The 20,559-nt window shown below is 36.4% G+C and overlaps 1 protein-coding gene across 1 annotated transcript in view; it reads left to right on the top strand.

Moving 5' to 3' along the window:
• MBD2 (methyl-CpG binding domain protein 2) overlaps nucleotides 1-20,559 on the top strand; it is a 58,237-nt gene that overhangs the window by 25,629 nt on the left and 12,049 nt on the right. The window contains exon 3 of the mRNA XM_016225097.2: nucleotides 1,610-1,747. Within this exon, the coding sequence (XP_016080583.2) occupies nucleotides 1,610-1,747 (138 nt within the window). The remainder of the gene's footprint in view (nucleotides 1-1,609; nucleotides 1,748-20,559) is intronic.

The following is a 20,559-nucleotide window of genomic DNA, read 5'->3' as shown; positions in this document are numbered from 1 at the left end:
GACATCGCTAATATTCTTTAAGCAGAGGTCACCAACTCCATCCCCACAGGGCTCAGATAAGTAACACAAATGTGAGTTGTTGAGAAATGCTGCAAAAGGAGAACACTTGACACCTCCAGGGGCAGCCACCACTAGTTACTTATGGCCTATTGTGATTAAATCAAGTCCAGTATTTCTAGATATTTGCATTTTTAAGAGAAGCTAGAATTCTGGATTTTATGTGAAGTCTCCAGATTTGTAGCTGTTGGCTTAATTTTTTAAAGACCCTAAAAAGTGAGCAGAACACATCTACAGGTTAGTCTTCGTTTGCCTGCCACCAATTTGCAATCTTTTAGAGCCCGTGGTTCTCCAAGTGTGGTCCCTGGGTCAACAGCAGCAGTAGCAGCAGCAGCACCTGAGAGAGAGAGACCTTAACAGAAATGCAGATTCCCAGGCCCCACCTCAGACTCACTGAATCAGAATCTCTGGGAGTGAGGCCCATTGACCTGTGTTTCAGTGAGACCCCTGGGCGATTCTGATGAATGCTCAAGTTTGAAAACCATTATTTAGAGTCTGGAAGTTGATACTACAATTTTTACCTGGAGATAGTTGTAAAGATAAAAGTTCACTGACTATCCTGTACGTTTATCAAATATATTTCTATATCAAAAATATCAGGTACATATTGTTTATGGACTTTTATATTTTTTGCCATAATCACATTTTGTTCTTTCTCACCTCCCCTGGCTACCCCATCCCGCCACCCCTTGTTAAGGTAATGCAAATGAACTTAATAGTGGTTCTCTGCCACATTTTGACTTCACTAGAGCACATCTTACATTTAATTACTGGTTGATTGAAAGTAGATAAGTATGTTGCTTGACTTTCTGAAGCTCAATTTTAAGTCTCTTCTTTAAAAGTATTAAATGTCATATGAAAATAAGTCGTATTTCCTTATTTTGTCACACTTTTCTAAATCCAGTTCTGTTTGCTAGAATTAGAACTTCCATTTCTAATTATCTTTAGTAGGTGGGGAAGGTTAATCTAAGTGGCTTTATGTGAGCCTGGCCTCCTAACAGCTGACTAGGTCGTTTGTATTTTAATGGCCAAGAATGCCGTTGTTTTGGTTCATCTTCAGAATGTAGAAATGCTCACTGCCCTGTTTGTTGTCATGAAAGCTCTCCTTCCTTTTGTGTAACCCAACTTTAAACTTAGTTGTTCACTTGAAAGTTCTTAGTATCTTACTAATCAAATTAATTATGAATTCTATATACAGAATTTTCTTACATTTAAATGTATGTAAAGAACTTTGTGTTATGAAAAAAGCTTTATATAGAGGGTGGAGCAAAAGTAGGTTTGCAGTTGTGAGTACACAAAACACGGAGCTTATTCTTGTGTTATTATTAATTGTGTTATTTTCCATACGAACAACTGTATACCTATGTTTGCCTCTCCCTGTATGTCTTACATAATAAAGTACTTAAAATGTACTTCAGAGTATTTAAAATATTGATATTGAGAAATTTGGAATAATCTGATTTAAAGTAGTAGATACTGATTTAGTAAAAAGAATTCATATAATTGTATTTATGTATAACAATTATTAATGAAAACATGCTTAAATCCACAGGGTAAACCAGACTTAAATACAACATTGCCAATTAGACAAACAGCATCAATTTTCAAACAACCAGTAACCAAAGTCACCAATCATCCTAATAATAAAGTGAAATCAGATCCACAACGAATGAATGAACAGCCACGTCAGGTAAGGATCTAATTGGTTCTCAAATCTTATTTTTCAGAAAATTCTGGTATTTTTACCAGATATAGTTCAAATCTGGTTAAAATGGAATATATTTGAAAGAAAATTGTTTTATGTCCTAGGCGATTACATGAATGCCGGAGAAGACCTAATAATTCAATATTTAGGTAAAATGTTTTAAGAAAACAATTTAAGTTAATTAAAAATGAATCTAAATTAACTTAACATTATAGACTACATTTTTCTGCTTTTGTGTGGTAATGTACGTCAGACTTGATTCTGCTAATCTTAGTTTTTTAAAGATTATCTTTCTAGGGATAGTATTTCCTAAGGGGATGAAGGATGCAGTTTGTGTTGCTTAGTTTAAAAATACTTTATTTGGAAATGACTTTTTGTTCTGATTTCTGATTACATGAAAGCTATTCCTCCCCTTTTGAAAAACAGAATTAAATAAACATTGTAAATATGGTCTATTGTCCTGTGACTTCCATTTTTGTATGAATTGGCTATTTTATTCTCTTTCTGTATTGCCTCAAGCTGTATTCGACCAGAATCTTTTCTTAGGAAGAAAGTGTTGTTTGAAAGGCCTCCCTGTTGCTTAATAATGCCACATAGCCAGGGGAGGGAGACTTGACAAAATGCTTAAACTTTCCAAGTAATCTTGCTTATTCACTCCCTAACTGCGGTCAGAAAGTTGAGGTACTTTGTGAATTTTTAGTAGCAGTTGGGGTGAGGAAGTGGAGGGAGAAACCTCTGTGCATTTTTTCCTCTCCTTTCTCTGCCTCCGCCCACTTAGGATTACCTTGTGCTCTCGTTTTCCCCTTTTAGATGCCTCACTCCAGCTTTTCATTTGAATTTTGTTTTTCGCTAGTCCCTCAAGTGTCTCATCTCCAGACTTGATAAAGGATTGGGCCAAAACTTTCAGACAGTTGCTCTAGAAGAAACTACATAAAGAAATTCAGTTCCCACATCCTCTGTAGTGTTTTTTCCTCTTCAGGTGAGCCAGGAAAACAGAAGATATTTGGAGCCACATTGGATCAGCATCTTGCTATAGATGTCTCAAGATTTGAAGTTCTAAACTTGCTTTACTGTTGGTCCCCAAGAGATTCAACAGGGGCCATGTAAGTGTATCACATCCAATATAAAAGATGCGTACCTGCATGTGCCTTTAGGCTCTTGTCACCACTCAGGTTTTCTTTGAGCCATTGAGCCTTTTGTACCAGGCTTTCCCCTGCTGTACCCAGAGGTAGTCCCCAGACCACACCAGCAGGTGTAGTGTACTCATTACAGCAGGGAAGGAGTTCTGCCGTTCTGAGCTTTGCCCACCTTGGTAAAGCCATTCCCTGATTGTATTCTTTCTTATATACTTTCTAGTCTTGAACATCTTGTCCTTTGGTTTTTTGGTGATTTTAAAATCGTTTTCTTGTAAAAATTTTTGTTGGAAAATTTGAAAGCATGTAATTGACTGAGAGTTTGCTTCAAAAAGCCCAAAAGATAAAGAGAGTAGAATAACTAAAGTACTAGTTCCATGCTGGAAATCTGCGTTGTCTTATTGAGGATAGATGTATTTATTTAGTAGATTTATTCTCATCTTTTCTTTGCGAAATCATTCTCAATGTAGTCTGTAAGTCCACATGTTTTGGTTAAAGACCAATTGAGTAGCAAATCATGGTCATTTTAACAGTAATTTAATTGTTTCCTGCACCTAAGGTCAGTCACAGATTTTAACAACTGCAGTAATTATACTTACTGTTTATCTGGGTGTAGAGATATTGGTGACCTAGATTTTTGAAGTGGAAGAAACCAGATCAGTTGTTCCTTAGTCTTTGGTATGTTGAGTAGTTTCAAGTTTTCCTTCTTTTATTAAGGTTTATGAGATTATTCTCAAATGAAAAGAATGTATAAAAAAATAAAAAGCTAAGTCCACCTCCCCACCCCCAAAGCATGTCATTTTAACCCAGATCTTTTGAGGGTTTTACCGACCTTGTAGCTTGCATAGGCAGGAGGTGTTAAAATTATGTAGGAGGTTACTTTTCCAAGAGTTTGGACTGTTTTTCTCTTTATCCTCATGTCACCTGACAATTTTTACTGGACGTTTTTGTTATACTAAAGCCACCAGTTGTCTTTCCCCTTCTTTACCCTCAACGTAAGAATTGAGGTGATATTTTACTACTCTGTCTCATCAATGGGATTTCAAAATATCGGATTGTGTATTGAGCAAATACAGGAAAATAATAAAGAGACAACTTTTGTATTAATGTTTTTAAAATTATGTTCTGTCATTCTGACTACTCCAGTTCAGACTCAAGTTTTTTAGTAAAGGAAAGATTTTGATTTTAATTATATGTTTACATACATATGGCAGGTGACTGCTAATCAACGATTATTGTTGAGGAGATAGCAAAAAATACATAGGTAAAAATGGTTCTTCCAATTTTACTACATTTTGCATAGCTTCATTGACTAGATTGGTAATATAAATTGCCCAATAGTCCATTTGGAGAAGTTGTTTTGATCAGAGAGTGAATAAATTACACAGTGAAGTTTCTATTTTTGAGGTTTCTGTAGATAAAAGTTTTTTTTTTTCTTTAACCATATCACATTCTCTTAAGATATTCAAGGTAGTGGTATTGTAATTCCATTTATTTATTTATTTATTTATTTATTTATTTATTTATTTATTTATTTATTTATTTATTTATTTATTTATTTATTTATAATCCCCACCCGAGGATATTTTTTCCATTGCTTTTTCAGAGAGCGTGGAAGGGAGAGAGAGAGAGAGGAACATCGATGTGAGAGAGACACATCAATAGGTTGCCTCTCGCATATACCCCGACTGGGGCCAGGGATTGAGTCTGCAAACGAGGTACGTGCCCTTTGGCCGGAATTGAACCCAGAACCCTTCAGTCCATGGGCTGACGCTCTAACCACTGAGCCAACCTGGCGAGGGCTCTAAGTCATTTTAAAGTGTTGAATTTTCAGACCTAGAACTAGGATTAGATTTTTGGATCCTAATTGAGGCTCTAATATGAATAGGTTTGAAGTGCTTAATTTAATTTAGATGAAGCAATCATGGAAATTAATAATTCTGTCTTATATAACGGCTATCCTATGCCTAGGTCATTATATGGCAGTCTAATTTGAATTCTGTAAAGTATATTAATTATGAATTTCTAATGTCCTGAGTCCTTGGAAATGCATTAGTTTTAAAAGTACAAATTAGGGTATATAAACAAAAGTGCATGAAACAGAATTCAACAGTAATTTTTGCCTATAATTAAAATATAAAGTAGAGATGGAATTTGTTAAACCTGGTTATGGTAGTCTAAGTAACCAGACATTTTTATATATATTATCATTGTATTTAATGAATGCCTGTCTTTTCATTAGTTTAAAAAGAAACCTGGAGTGGGGTGGAGGGAACTCTATCAGCTATAAGATTATTGTCCCAAGCAGTAAGGTCATTATCTTCTTATTTGACCGGATATGTAAAAACACGTCAAATTCTTTTAAATCTAGCTGATTATGATTTTGCTGTGAAAGGTGACTTTCCTAGTGTTTTTCTTTCTACATCTGGAGAACTCATTTCTGTTTCTTCCATATTTCTTTGGTGCTGTCATCTTCGATACTTTCTGGTCGATTGTTATTTTTCTCTTTTATCCTCAAATCAAAGAAATTTCATCTTTGACTCATTACTTTTCCTTTTAATTATTAGACTATAGGGTGCTGATAGGCTTTAGGTGTTTTTGATAGTCTTTGAATGTTAATTACATTTCTTACAGAATATTCACTTTTTTTACCAAAAAGTAAATATTTAAATCAGTGAATTGGATTTAAATTTTCCATTTGATCCTAGTTTTTTTTTCTTTTATTTTGTTTGCTAATTCTTCTTTCAAAAGACATGAAACTTTCCTTTACTCCCTTCCAGAAGTCTGCCTTTTTTAAGGATGATTTTTCCCCAGCTTTATTGAGATATAATTGACATATAATATTTTGTAAATTTAAGGTATACAACATGATGGTTTGATACATGTATACACTGCAAAATGATTACCACAATAACATTAGTTAATACATTCACCACCTCACATAATTACCATTTTGTTGTTGTGGTGGTGGTGAGAACATTGAAGATTCTCTTAGCAATTTTCGAGTATACAGTGCAGTTTTGATAACTATAGTCACCATGCTGTACAGTAGGTACCCAGAATATATTCATCTTATAACTGAAAGTTGGTACCCTTTCACCAACATCTCCCCACTTCGCCTGACAATCACCAGTGTACTCTCTGTTTCTATGAGTTTGGCTTTTTTAGATTCCATGTATAAGTGAGATTATACAGTATTTGTCTTTTTCTGTTTGACTTATTTCACTTAGAGTAATGTCCTTATGGTTCATCCAGTTTGTCGCAAGTGGCAGGATTTCCTTTTTTTATGGCTGATAATAATCCAGTGTGTGCGTGTGTGTAGGTCACATTTTCTGGATCTCTTCATTCCTCGATGGCCATGTAGGTTGTTTCCATTTCTTGGCTCTTGTGAATAGTGTTGCAGAACATGGGGGTACAGAGGAAACAAACGACTTGTTGATCTGTAATACTTAAAAGCATTATTCTGGGCGATGTTAGAAAGATGTCATGTATGAAAGGTCAAATAAATAGTACAGACAAGTGCTATAGGTGTTCAAAAAGGGTGAGATTACTGTGGCTAGGAGGTTTGGGGAAATGCTTAGAAAAGATGTGGGAATATGTTGAACTGTGCAAACTGAGTGGGATTTAGAAAAGCAAATGGGAGGGAGAGGACATTACAATTAGGGAAAGCAGTGTTTGGAAAGCTGTTATATGGAAATGGGTAAGGAATGAGGAGACAAGTTGGTTGGAGATCAGGGTTTTCATGGGAAGTAGTGGGAGCTGAGAATGTTGTCAAGGGTTTCCTTAAATATCAACCTTTTCAAGTTCTAAAAATGTTATTTGCTTTACTTTCATAAGAAAAAAATTTGGGATAGGCAAAAGAAAAAATACTCATAATTCCTTTTTTATAATTATAGTAGCATTTTTATATTCTTTCAATATTTAATGCATCTTTTGAAAACATGGTCATAATATATGTGCATACTTTAAAAAGTTTTACTTAACATAACATTATATACATTTTACCCATGTTTTATATAACTTGCATGCATTGTTTCAATAACTCTGTGTTGTGCTAACATGATTTACTTAACCATTTCCATATTTTATTTCCAATTTTTCACTGTTACAGGCAGTACTTCAATGAGTATCCTTATGAATATAAGTTCCTTCCTATGTTTTACAATGTTCCCTTGGCTAGATTCCCAGAAATATAATTAGTTGACTATTTATGATTTTTGAAACATTCTGGAAAATTGATTTTCAAAGGGTTGTACTAAGTTAAAAGTCTATTGAAAAGTCATGTGCATTCCAGTTTCAGCTTACCTTCTGTGGCACTGAGCACTATCAATACTTTTTTTTTTTGTAATTTAATATATAAAAACATCATTTCATTTTAAATTTGCATTTATTTGAGTACTCGTGAATTTGAACAGACTAAAGCATTTGTGTTTACTTTTGGAAATCAGAAATGTTTAGAGGATTTTGAACAAGGGAATCACTTTCTTATTACTCCTCTGAACTTTACTTGAACCTATCTCTTTACTGCCTTTAGGGATTTTCTTTTTTTTCCTTTTACAGTTGTACTTATTGGAGTTGTATTTATTTACATTTGCCTTGCCTCTTAATTTTTATATCTCTGAAATGTAGCTTTTGTTTCCATTATGTCACTTGGACTGTTCTCATCAGGACTGATGATGTTCCATATTCATTGGATGGACAGATTTCAGTGCTTCAGTTACTTGACCTGCTTTAGCATTAGGCACTGTTACCAGCCCTGCCTTCTGAAATACTCTCTTTTATTCTGTGACGTTGTACTTGCTTGGTTTACCTCCTTCCTTCCCCCCCCATCCCCCTTCTTAGCTCCTTTCTGGGGTTTCCAAGGGAATACTATGCTTTCTTCTGGGTATGTAAACCCTCCATGAATGATTTCATTTATTCTCCGGCTTCAGTTATCTATACGTTAATGTTTCCAAATTTACATCTGTATCCTGAGCTTCATTTGTGTGTATCAATCTGCCTGCTAACTACACTGTTCACTTGGGAGTCTCATAGCACCTGTGATTTGTCTTACTAAACTCCGTCATCATCCCACCAAGCAGGCCCTTCTCCTCTGTGCTTTAAATACTGCTGTCCACGTGGCTGCCTAAGCCAGATGCCTGAGCATCGTTCTTGACTCTTCCCACCCTTTACCCCAAAGATCTAATTAGCCAGCAAGTCCTCTTATCCCTGCCTCCTAAATACTCACTCCATCTCTGTACCACGTAACCATCGTTTCAGTTCAGCTCTCTGCTTCTTGCCTTAGTCTCTTCAATTCTTTCTTCATAGTGCATCCAGAAGATCCATCTGATATGAAGAGCTAATGGTGTTACTGAAAATCTTTGGATGCTTCCTGTTAGTTTTTAGGTCAAAAAACCTAAATATGACTTATAAAGTCAAAACCTAAAGTTACCGACAAAGTCCTTCGTGATTTGGTTTCTGTTTATCCCTTCGGCCTCACTTCTTTCTCTGGTTCTGTACTCAAATCACACTTTTTGCAGATTTTTGAATGTGCTGTTCATCTCCCTCCTGCACCCTGCCCTTGCATTCCCTGATCATATTTCATGCTGTTTTCTTTCCCATCCATAATTAGCTCTTTCCTACTCATCCCTCAAGTCTGATCTTAGCTATCACTTCATCTGTTCGAAAAACCTCTGATTCATCAAGTCTGGCCTTAGTGTTTCTCTTTTCTGATCATGACTGTATTAGTTATTCATTGCTTTATCTACATTCATTGCTCTGTGATGTCAGTGCTTAATATGTATTTGTTGAATTAATGAATTAATGAATGTTTTTAATTTCACAAATTAATAATTTGTGCCAGGCACTTTTCTAAGTAGTGAGGATACTGCAGTGAGCAAAACATAGTTCTTGTTCTCATGGAACTTATCTCCTAGTGTGACAGAAAGAGAGGCAGACAAATAAATACAAAAATATCGGGAGAACATCCTAGACAGGTTTTAATCTGGCTTAATGTGTGTAATATGAGGATTGATTTAAGGAGACCATTGAAAAAACTATAGGAAGTTAGAGCATAAATAAGATTTTTCTCATGTTGGTTATAAAACAGTTGACAAAATTTATTAACTGATCAGTTGTGCCTGTGAGAAGAGTCTTAGAGTTTAGGTAACTGGGAAAACAATGTCATTAACAGGCATATGGAAATATTGAGGTGTAGCTCAGTATATTTTTTAAATAATAAAAAATATATATGAGTATTAGGAAATTTATACTCTTAAAGCAATTGTGGGTTATCCAGGTAGTAAAACACGATGGGTCGAAGCCCTGGACAGAAAACTAGTTTGGAAACTTGTCAGTCTTTATGGAGTTAAGAGTTGTGGCTGAAAGATGATACGTGAATTTTTAAAAAAATTATTCGTTCGTAGTAACCTGTAATCATATATATTATTCTAGTCCATTTAAAAATATTTCAGTTATCATGTGAAGAAATCTATGACATTCTTTGAAACTTAAAAATTGTCTAACATAGTACTATAGGAAAAAAAGACTAAAAAAATATATGTTTCAAAACAGTAGTTTCCTACTTTTATGTCTTCTAGTCCCACTTCCAGTAGAATTTACTCTTAATTCTCGTTATTTCCCTTTATAATTACCTCTTTATTTCTAAATAACATACTTATTATGCTATTTCTTTGTTAATTTTAGACATTATTTCTTGACTTCCCACAAGGGTAGATGAATAAATAGTTCTCTCCCTTGCTCTTATGCTTCCAACATAGTTGTATTTCAATTTTAGTTAAGTAGGTTAAATAGTCAAGGTTTATTTATTATGACTGAAATTAGTTAATGCCCTATCATCATCACCAGAATTACTTTCATAATTATTTATTGTTGTTGTTAATCTTAAGAATTGTGAGGTTTTCTTTATAGTTTTAGTTAGTGTTTCCTAGCACTTTAACATTTGTGCCACATGCCCATCATTAATATTTTCCTTATGTTGAAATCCATGGGGTTCATTCTTGTGTTTTTCCTGGAGTCACCTCTGCTCCCCTTCGGTCTGGATCTGTCCTCTGATCCTGCTGGGTAACCGTAGCTCTGGGGATCTCCTTTGCTATGTTTCTGTGTTGGAATTTGTTTTCTGGATTTCTGTCTTCCTCTATCTTAGCCATATACCCACAGTTTGTAACAAGTCCTTTAGTTGCTTCCTAATAAAATATAATGGGAGGTAGAATTTTTGAAAATCTGCACATTAGAAATAACTTTATTCCACCTGGACCCAATCAAGTTTGTCTGGGTATGAAATCCTAGATTGAAAATAATTTCCCCTGGAGTTTTGAAGGCATTGCTTCATTGTTTTCCAGCTTCAGTGTTGTTGAAGAGAAGTTCAGTGCCATGCCAAATCTCTCTTCCTCTTTGATGGTCTTTTTTTTCCTCTCTGAAAGTGTTTAGTATATTTATGATTTTTAAAAATTAACTAGTATGTCTGTTGTAGGCCTTTTTTCATTCACTGGGCACTCGGTAAGTGATAGAGATGACTCCTATCCTTTACATGACAAATTTTCTTGTGTCATTTCTTTCCCTCTTCTGAAACCCCCAACTTTCTATTCTCTCTTTGTGTAAGTTGGGTCTTAGCCATCTTAGAATTTCCCTGTTACTACTTTTGTATTTTCCATCTGAATATTGTTGTTGTTTTACTTTCTGGGACATTTTCTTGATTTTAACTTTTAGTCTTTTATTGAATTTTTATTTTTAATTCCAACAGCTCTTTCTTGGTTTTTATATGTAAAATTTTGCTGTTTTTGTTTTACCGATACAACCTCTATTTTTACCTCTTGGAATATATTAATTATAGGGATGTTTTTTATTTGTTTGATGTTTGGTTTTTCTCTGCTTCCCACATTGACTGTTTTCTTGTTGTTTATTTTAGGTTCTCTCTTGTTGGCTATTATGAATATTACTTCAGTGAATATTCTAGTACATGTTTTTAGTTTTGGGTTTATACTTAGGCATAGAATTGCTGGGGCATAGAGTATGCATACTTGGGCTTTATTCAGTAATACCAAATAGTTTTCCAGAGTGGTTATATAGACTTACACTACTACCAGCTGTGTACAGTTCCTTCAAATCCTGGCAACACTTGGTATGGTCAGTCTTTAAAATTTTAAACATTTTGTTACATGTTTTAGGAGTATTTCATTATAATTTTAACTTGCATTTCCTTTATAACTAATGATATTGAGCATTGTGTGCACAGTTATTGTCCATATAGAGCCCTTTCTTTTGAAGTACCTATTCAAGCCTTTTATGGATTGTTTTATTAGGTTGTTGGTCTTTTTTCATTAAATATGGGAGTTCTTTATATATTCTAAATATGAGTCCTTTGTTAGATATACTTCTCAAATACCTTCTCCCAGTTTATGGCTTACCTTTTTTACACTTTTAATGTCTTTTGATAAATATAAGTTCGTAATTTAAAGAATTGGGAGGTGGGATAGAGACTGGGAAGGTACATGGGTGGGGGCTTCTGGGGTGCTAGTAATAATCTATTTCTTGATCTGGGTGGTTGTTATATGAGTGTTTACTTTGTGAAACTTCAGTGAGCTCTATGCTTGTTTTTTAAATATACTTTTGTGTATGTAAGACTTCAGTACTTCAACTTACAAAAAGTAAAGAAATATAATTTATCAATCTCTCCCTTTGTATTACTGTGACATGTTTAAGAAAAATTTTCCGTCCATCTATGTCTTGTGCATTTATTTCCTTTTGACCTCGGCTTAGGCATGGTTGGGCCCTTTCTTGCCCGGAGAAGGAAATATATTCAAATACAACCGCAGTTCTTGAGGAACTATAAAAAAACAGGAGATGTTCTTGTTTATTTTAATCACTTTGTGGTTTTTTACTTGGCTTGACAACAAGTCACATCGATTCATTCGTGACCAATAACTCAGCCCCTCTTCCTTTTATTCTACTATCTTAAAACATTACGGATCCTCTTATACTTTTCTTCATCGCTCCAGTGCCTTGTACAAATTAAACATTGTAAATAAAGTATAATAGATAGCTATTGTGTGAGATCAGTGTCTTTTTGTCTCCCTCTGTTTGGAACTGCTGAGTTACTTTGTGCCAATAAACTCTAGTTCATCATCATTACAAAAAAAAAAAAAAGGAAAGAAAGAAATTTTTGCTTACGCCATGGTTATCAGTATATTTCCCTGTCTTCTAAAAGATTTGCTTTACTTTTGCATTTAGCTCTGTAACCCACCAGGGATTGACTTTTATGTGTGATGGGAGGTGGATTTTTTTACCATATGGATATCCAATTGACCCAGCACCATTTACTGAAAGACCATTCTTTTCCCGTTGCTCCACATTGTCACCTCTGTTATATGAGAGATGTCAGATGTCAAATGGGAAAGTGTAGCAGTCCTGCGAAAAGTCAGTGTTTTGGACCCTCCGTTCCATTCCTTTGGCTGGTTTGTACACGTGCATCTGTTTCTGTGCTCTGTTCTGTTTCATTGGCCTGTTTGTCTTCTTTCCCCATACCGCACTGCCCTAATTACTAGACGTCTGTAAAAAGCCTTGATATCTGCTAGTGAAAGGTTTCCAGCTTTGTTATTCTTTCTTCAAGATTATCTTGTTGGTCTTGGCAGTTTGAATTTCCATGTAAATTTTGGACTTAGCTTGTCTCTTCTCCTCCAGGACTGCTAGGATTTACATCTGTAGATCAGTTTGGGACAGAATTAGCAACATTAAGTCTTACAATTCATGAATCTTGTATAGTTCTCCAGTAGAGCTCTTACACACCTTTAATTGATTTCTAGATATTTGATGTGTTTTGATGCTACTCTAAGTGATTACATTAAACCTTTAAAAACGTTCCACTTGTCTGTAGCTAATATATACAAATAAGTTGGTTTTGTATATTGACTGTGTATTCTGTTATCTTCCTGATTCGCTGATTACATAATCATTGAGTCTCTTTGGCCTTATACGTGAACAGACATGTCATCTGCAAATGAATTTATTTCTTCCTTGCTGATGCTTAAACTTTTTTCTCCTTGTCTTTTTTCACTGGTCAGGATTTTTACTGCAATCTTGAAAAGAAGTGAAAACAGACGTACTTATCTCATGTGTGATGTCAGGGAACGTTTTTAGTGTTTCTTCTTTAAGTATGATGTGTGCTGTAGGTTTCTTTTTATAGATTTGTCAGATTCAGGAAATTCACTTCTGTTCCTAGCTTTTTACTAAGAATATTTTTCATGAATGGGCACTGAATTGTGTCAAATTCTTTTCCTCTACCTAATTAAATGATAGTGATTTTTATTCATTAGTCACTGTGAATTACAGTGATTACTTTATGCGGTGAATTATACTGCTTAGTTTTTTGTGTGTTTTTTTGTTTTTTAATGTGACACAAACCTTGAGTTTCTGGATTCAGCCCAATGTGGTCATGATTTATTATCATTGTTATCACTATTTAGATTTGCTGTTATTTTGTTTTGGATTTTTTGCATTTATAGTTATGAGAGAGATGGACTTGCCTTTTTCTTTTCTCATAATCTTCTCCTCAAGCTTTAGTATCAAGGTTTTGCTGACCTTGTAAAATAAGCTGGGAGGTTATCCCTCTTTCAGTATTCTCTGGAAGAGTTTGTGTCACATTGGTACTTTTCTTTAACTGTTTGGAAGAATTAATTATGAAGCCATCTCAGCCTAAGTATTTTTTTTTAATGAGAAAGCTTGAAATTACAGATTCAATTTAATAGATACATGGATGAATATTCATATACCTATGATTTAAAGCTTGAATTTACAGATTCAGTTTAATAGGTACATGGATGAATATTCATATTTTCTATTTCTCCTTATACCAATTTTGAGAACATGCTTTTTTAGGAACATGTGCATTTCATAGTTTTTGGATTTAGCAGTATAAGGTTCATAATATTTTCTAGTAGTATTTTTAATATTTGTAGTCTGTTGTGATACCCCCTTTCCTCTGATTTTGGTAGTATCTAGATGAAAGGTAGAATGAAGTATGGGGGAGAGCTTTCTTAACAAGTTTTGAACTCATTCTGTGCATTCACTTTTCCCCATGGAAATCCAAACTCTAACTTTATCATCAAATTTGCTGCGATAACATTTATTATATAGAAGTTAGTTATAATGGGTTTTGCTTTGTCTTATTTGACACTTATTGTCTTGAAGTAATCTTATAGTAATAGTGGGACCTTTTTTCCCCTCAATGTCTGTATATGCTTATTATTTCTTTGCTCTTTTTATTTTTAGCTTTCTGAGTCCCCGTATTTTTACATGCTTCTTGTATAAAACATATCGTTCATTTCCCCCCCATCTGATCTGACAGTTTTTTTCCCTTTTATAGGTGAGTTTTCCATTAAATTTATTGATAGTATGGACATGTTTGGTCTTGATTCTATCATTGTGTTTATATACTGTTTTTAACATTTTATTGTCATTTTCTAATATTTCTATTTTTGTTCTTTGGTATGGATTTTTCATTTAAATCCATACTTCTGATAATTTTGAGGGTTTGTAACCTGATTTTAGTTCTAGTAGTTGCTTAATGTATTTTAAATAATAAACATATACTTTTATTTCTTGATTTATTAATATTAAAAAAGAAATATTGATGTCCCACTATTGAAAAATGAGGAATTAACTTATATTATTGAAATTAGTTTCAAGAAAGCTTTTCTGAAGGCCATCTCTTCTGATAAACAGTAATGATAATGAAAGCTATCTATTACAGATCAAAGTTCCTGCTGTTGAGTGGGTTCTGAAATCATTTATTTATTCAGCAGCATTTATTGCAGGTTATATTACAGGTGCTGTGTAAACACAAATGTCACACATGCACCCTGTTCTCATAAAACTTTCAATGTAGTAAGGAAAAAAACCACTGAACAAATAATTCCAAGTGTGTGGAAATGTGACAAACAAGTGAAATGAAGGAGCATACCTAAGTCCCTCCGTGGATTGATTATGTATTAATAAGAAAATTACTGTTCAGACTTTCCCTGTGGGAGAAGCACATGGGAAACATACAGGCATCACGGATGAATGCTCTTACTCCATGGTTGTCCTAGGATAATGGTACCTTAGGAGGCATCTGGCGAGCGTTGTCTGCCACTCTGAGAGAGGTAGCGTCGTGACAGAATTTAGACAGGCAGCCACAGCAGATGGCGACTGCTCGCCTCTCCTCCTCACCCCTGTTGTGCCTTTTGCTTCCTTCTTCCATCCTCTTTACCCCCAAATGTTATCTTTCACCTTAATAAGAGATCTTACTGTAGTTTGCAAAGCCACATCAGTCAAGTTTGTCCTTGATTTACATAATAAGTTTCTTGTCATTGTCTAGCCCTTTCTTCCCAGGCCACTCTCACAAAATAAGAGGGTAGCTCCTGTTTGACTTTGAATGTTTGCAGGCCATGATGGTATTTAAGTTAGTTTGGGTTTTGTGGACCAAAATTAGACCACTGAAATGTCATATGGGGTTGATCTGAAGAAGAGCGGTGTATAAACTGGACAGGGAGTTCCTTCTGGGCAGGAAACTCCTTCCCTGCTCACAGCCCTGGCTCAGTGTCTTGCACATTTAGCTTTTCATGAGTCACTGCCTATGAAGTGCATATATTCTGGGTTTTGCTTTAGTCTACAAATACATGACAAGTTCCTTTGTTTCTTTGATTGGATTTAGCAAATGCCTTAGGAAAGTGGATAAGGTGTTCTTTGCATTTATGAAATCTTAAGATGAGATTTTGCTGAGCAATTCAACAAAAAAATTTATATTCTCAAAGAATTTTCTCATTTATTTGTCACCATTTTGATAACCTTCTGAGATAGATTAGGCAGTTGCTAGCATTTCTGTTTTGCTGGTGAAAATACAAAGAGATCAAGTGACTTACCTAAGACAGCATGTCTATATAGTGGTTGAATCAGAAATAAAGCTTCCAAACTAGTGTTCTTTCTGTTACCCTCCACCTCCTCTGCTTAGCTACAAATTCATGATGCAAGCAGAGTGCCAACTGTGTGTCTAGTATCGTGCTCTTGACAGAGACAAAGTCTGTGCCTATTAAAATGGTGAGATTTGAAAGGTAGTTTTAGTTCTTCTATTTTTACAAAGTATTAACACTTTTGTCTTCACATACGTTAAAAGATGTATCACATCTTAGGCATTTTAAGTATTTGTTTTCATTAGAAAAAATGCTAATAGTCTTATTTCTGTAAGTCTTCTGACAGCTGGCAATTGCAGCAGTGAAGTGGGACAAAGCGGGCTTGAATCGGGCATTGGATTTGGCAATTAGGTTACTGTGACCTTGGGCAGTCAGTGTTAGTACAGTAGTAGGAGTAGAGTCCAGGTTAGAAGGGAAAAAGTGAATGGAACGTGAGGAAATAAGAGGAAGTTTGTCTCCTAGTGGAAGGAGGGAGGTAGCGAAGATTTGAGGGAGAACAGTTTTTAGGTTATCAGTGTTCGATCTGTCACTTCAGGGGAGGAGCCCCAGGAGAGGAAGGGAAAATGTGAGGAAAAGTTGGCAAATTGACGAGAAGATCAGGAGGAAGCAAGAGAAGCTGTGACCAAGAGCCAAGTGTAGAGATAGTCTTAGGAGGTAGCGGAATACTTCCTCCTCAGAGCCAGGAGGTAAGCAAGGGAGCTGCGGTAAAATGGTTCGGAGGAAGTCTCAGGTAAGGAGGGTATTTGAAGAGGCTCAGGGCTTTAGGCTGGAGCTCCTGGATTTTCTAGTCTGCCATGGAGTCGATTATTACAGGCTTCTTGACTTAGGAGCTAATATTCTGTTTGTGGTATTTAAAATAAACAATAAGAGACAGGCGTTCAGGCATATAAGAGGTTTAGATGAACTTTACCTAGTTTCATGATTGAAATTTCAGTGTTTCTTTATAATCATTTGTTTTCTAATGGAGATTATAATTTCAGAAGGCAAGGGAAGATGCACTTTAAGACGATAAATGAGGGCTAAAATTAGTTTTAAGTTTTTGTGTGGCTCAGTTTGGTGAGATGCTGCTTCTCGGGGCTTTTAGCTTAGCTACATACTAAGTAGTAACAAAAATTAATATGTTCAAGATCAACCCGTCGGTTCTGTTTTGTTGTGGTACCTGTCCTTGAACACTAACGTCCTCCCGAATGGAGCTGTGCCTTTCTCAGTATCAACCATAGATTTGCACATGTTTATGTTCTCAGAAAGCTTCTACTAAAATCTGTCTGTACAGGTACTTTCTAGCATGCGGGGTAGAATATAAAATGTCATGTTTCAGTTCGGAACTATACATCTTCCAGTAGAAACGACATAAATGGTTCTAGCACCCCAGATCAGCCCACAAAATTGAATCTAAAGTGTGGCTAAATTATTAAAAATAATTACTGTGTATAGCCATGTTCCTATCAGGAAGTCATTCAATTTCAGCTCCTAACGTAAGAAATGTTTTTCCCACTTCTGCTTTCTTACTCACCCCCTGCTTGTCTGACAGTTGTCCGACAGTGACAAAGAGGCACCCAGCTCCAAGCCACTTAGGGTGGTTCTTATAAGGCCCAGGAACGAGGAGCTGGTACAGGGACTTTCGAGAGTGGATAGGAGCTGGCTGCAGTGATGGCGGGTACCAGTGGAGGGGCCTCCCTTCCGACTCAGCTGTGAGACCTGGGCTCCTGCCACTGGAAGCTTCCTGTCCTCCTGTCCTCCTCCTCTGGATCTGTGGTTCTCAGCCAGACCTGACTTTGTCCCCTCTCTCCCTCCCTCTTCCATATGCCAGGGAAACTTGGCCATGTGTAGAGACAGTTTTGGTTGTCACAAATGGGGTGGTGCTGCTGGTATCTAGTGGGTGTAGGCCAGGGATGCTGCTAAACGTCCACAACAAAACTGACGCAGCCCCAGGTGTCAGCACAGGTGGAGAGACTGCGCTCGGCCGTTGCTGCTGGCCTCGCCTTTATGCCCCTTCTTGCTTCGTTCGCTGCAGAACAGATGTAGCGTGTGTTCCCTGACTCTCTTCTACCTCCTATTCTTGAAAAACGCTCAGAGCCATTTTGAGGTTTTTCTAAAGGCTTTACTATCATCACAACATGGGAGTAGATGGGGTAAAAATAACAAGAAAATTACAGTTTCAGGAAATCTTAATTAAAAGCTATCCATGCTATCCACTGGACTTTAAATAGAACAAAATTCTGGTCCTTCTCTCGGCTTCAGTCCATGCTTCCCCATATGGTTTCCTCATTCCCTGGGCTTCCCTCCTTCCTTACCCATATTGCTCAGCTGGGGAGAGCTTGGGCTGTGATCCTTCAGCAGTCCTCCAAATGAGGAATTGACAGATGGATGAAAAATCCTTGGGTTATTTTAACAAGGAGTGAAGGGAAGGGAAGGTTCCTTTGTATTGCATAGATCCAGTCAGAACTATATCCTGTTGCCTTCCTTCTTTTCAGAAATTCACAGAATGAGATTGAATCACAGCACTTCCCTAAGTACTGCTGCAATGGCACAGGGGCCTGTCTCCTTTTCACAGCTGTACTGTCCTTCCACCACTGCAAACTTCATGGGCAAGCAACTTGGTTGCACAAGGCCCTGTGCTTAGAAGGGCCCCATGCCTGGTTGAATGCTCTGCTGCTGCCACCAATAAATTCTTAATACTTTCTGAACAAGGGGCCTCACATTTTCATCTTAGACTGGGCCCTGAAAATTATGTAGCCAGTCATGGGTACCAAAATTCTTCCAACCTTTGGTCCTAGGGAGAGGCAGTCAGGTTTGGATCAGAAGAGGTAGAAGATGAGCTTTAAGATTCTTGTAGTAGCGAGAAAACCCAGCTGAAGTCTGGGCGGGAAGGGCAGACTTACATGTACATGCTCAATCTTCACTTGTAAATGCTCACCTTTCAGAGGTGATTGGTTTTTGCTTTGTTTGTATTTAATAATTTTAATCAGGTGACCAGCTACTTGTTACATGCTATTGCAGGATCAGCCGTGTGCTAGAGGCCATGGGTGAAACTGAGTAGTAACATGGTACTTGCTCTCCACTGGGCATGTTCTAGTGCTTATCAAACCTCCTTTAGTTTCCATAACCCTTCGAGGTTGTTTTTATTGTCCCATCCCATAGGGTAGGAAACTGATTGGCCACAGGTTAAGTTAGTTGTTCAACTTTATAAAGCTAGTGAGTGACAAAGAAAGGATTTGAACATAGGTCTGTCTGACTCTGAAGCCCAATTCCATTCATTGCTACTCAGGAGGTAAATCTTCCCACCTGCTGAATTGACTCTCAAGTTGAGATCATGAGTATATGTACAGAGAAGGTCAGTTTCTTTTCATCGGGGAGCTTTTTAAAAACTACACAGACACATTAGTGCTTTTCAAATTAAATATAATGGTGGAGGAAAATAATCATGGCAATATTTGATCTAGATGCTTCTCAATGTTTTCATGAGAAATATATGTTAGCATAATTGACCTAAAACAATATTCTTACAGAAAAATTCAAAAGCCTTCAGTTATATGGGCTTTGTAAATCACTCCCTCTCTCCTATTTTATGAAACATCTGCTATCACTCCATTGTTAGTGTGACGTATCTGAAAGTGCTTCCTTGGAGTAGGGGTCTCTGTCTTTAATATTCATCTACCAAATAAAAATTGGGTTCTCAATGCAGTTGATATTTGCAATTAATTCTAAGAAAGCAAATTTGCAGAGAGCATATATTATATCAATTCTTTAGTTTTATCAAGTGAGCTATGCCAGATTATGGTTTGAAAGCTTCTTAAAACTTTTGCCAGCTTTAGCCTAAGTATATTACAAGCCTGGGTCTCATAATTCTGCTTGAGGAGGAGCACAGATTGCCTACAGTCGGGGACTTACACAGTGCGACTTAGTAGGTAAATGGACTAAGTCGATGATTTTCTTAGCATGTATTAGCTTTCATCAGCCTTTGGTTTTATGGATAGAAAGGTCTTAAGCCTGTTAATAGATGATCTGACACAGAGCTAAAAATATAAATGCTCTTCTGGAGCTTTTCTTGTTAAGATCAGGCCTATTGAATCACACTGACCTGAGTGTTAGTTCCAGCTGCACCACTGACTAATTGTGCAACCTTTGATAAGTTACTGTAAATGGGACATCATACCCTCTTCAACATGCCGCAGGAAAGATGAACCAAGTTGCTGTACATAAAGAACTTCACACAATGCCAGGCCCAGGAGAAGATGGTAGTTGTTTCCTCGCCTCTTCTTACTCCACCAAGAGAATGTGACTAGGCAGAAAGAGAACTCTGGGTGAGCCCCTTTCTCTGTTTACCTAAACAGATTGGTAACCTCTTAACTAGACTTTAACCCAAGTCCTCCTGCACTGAAAAATAGAAAGGCACATGTCCTCCCCTAGCCCTCTGCACGGAGAGTGGAGTAATATTTTTTTTATCTTCTGGTGTAATCAGGAATGAAACTCTGAGATCTCGGTGGTCAGCTTATACCAGCTCTATGTGTGCACTGCCATTCTCTCAACTCAAACCAACCAGTCAAACTGAGATCCCTGGGCCTGCATCAAAATCACCTGACACTTCCAAAAAAACCTCAAAAAACTAGTCTTCTAACCTCAGACCTACTGAATGGAATCATCTCTGGGGCTGAGGCATTAGAATATACATTTTAAACACTCTGGTTGTTCTGTATAAAAAATTTAGAAATACTGGCTT

Source organism: Miniopterus natalensis, chromosome 7, assembly GCF_054644295.1.
Source record: "Miniopterus natalensis isolate mMinNat1 chromosome 7, mMinNat1.hap1, whole genome shotgun sequence".
Classification (NCBI taxonomy): domain Eukaryota; kingdom Metazoa; phylum Chordata; class Mammalia; order Chiroptera; family Miniopteridae; genus Miniopterus; species Miniopterus natalensis.
Note: the sequence above shows the minus strand (reverse complement) of the source record. Positions and strands in the feature narration are given on the sequence as shown.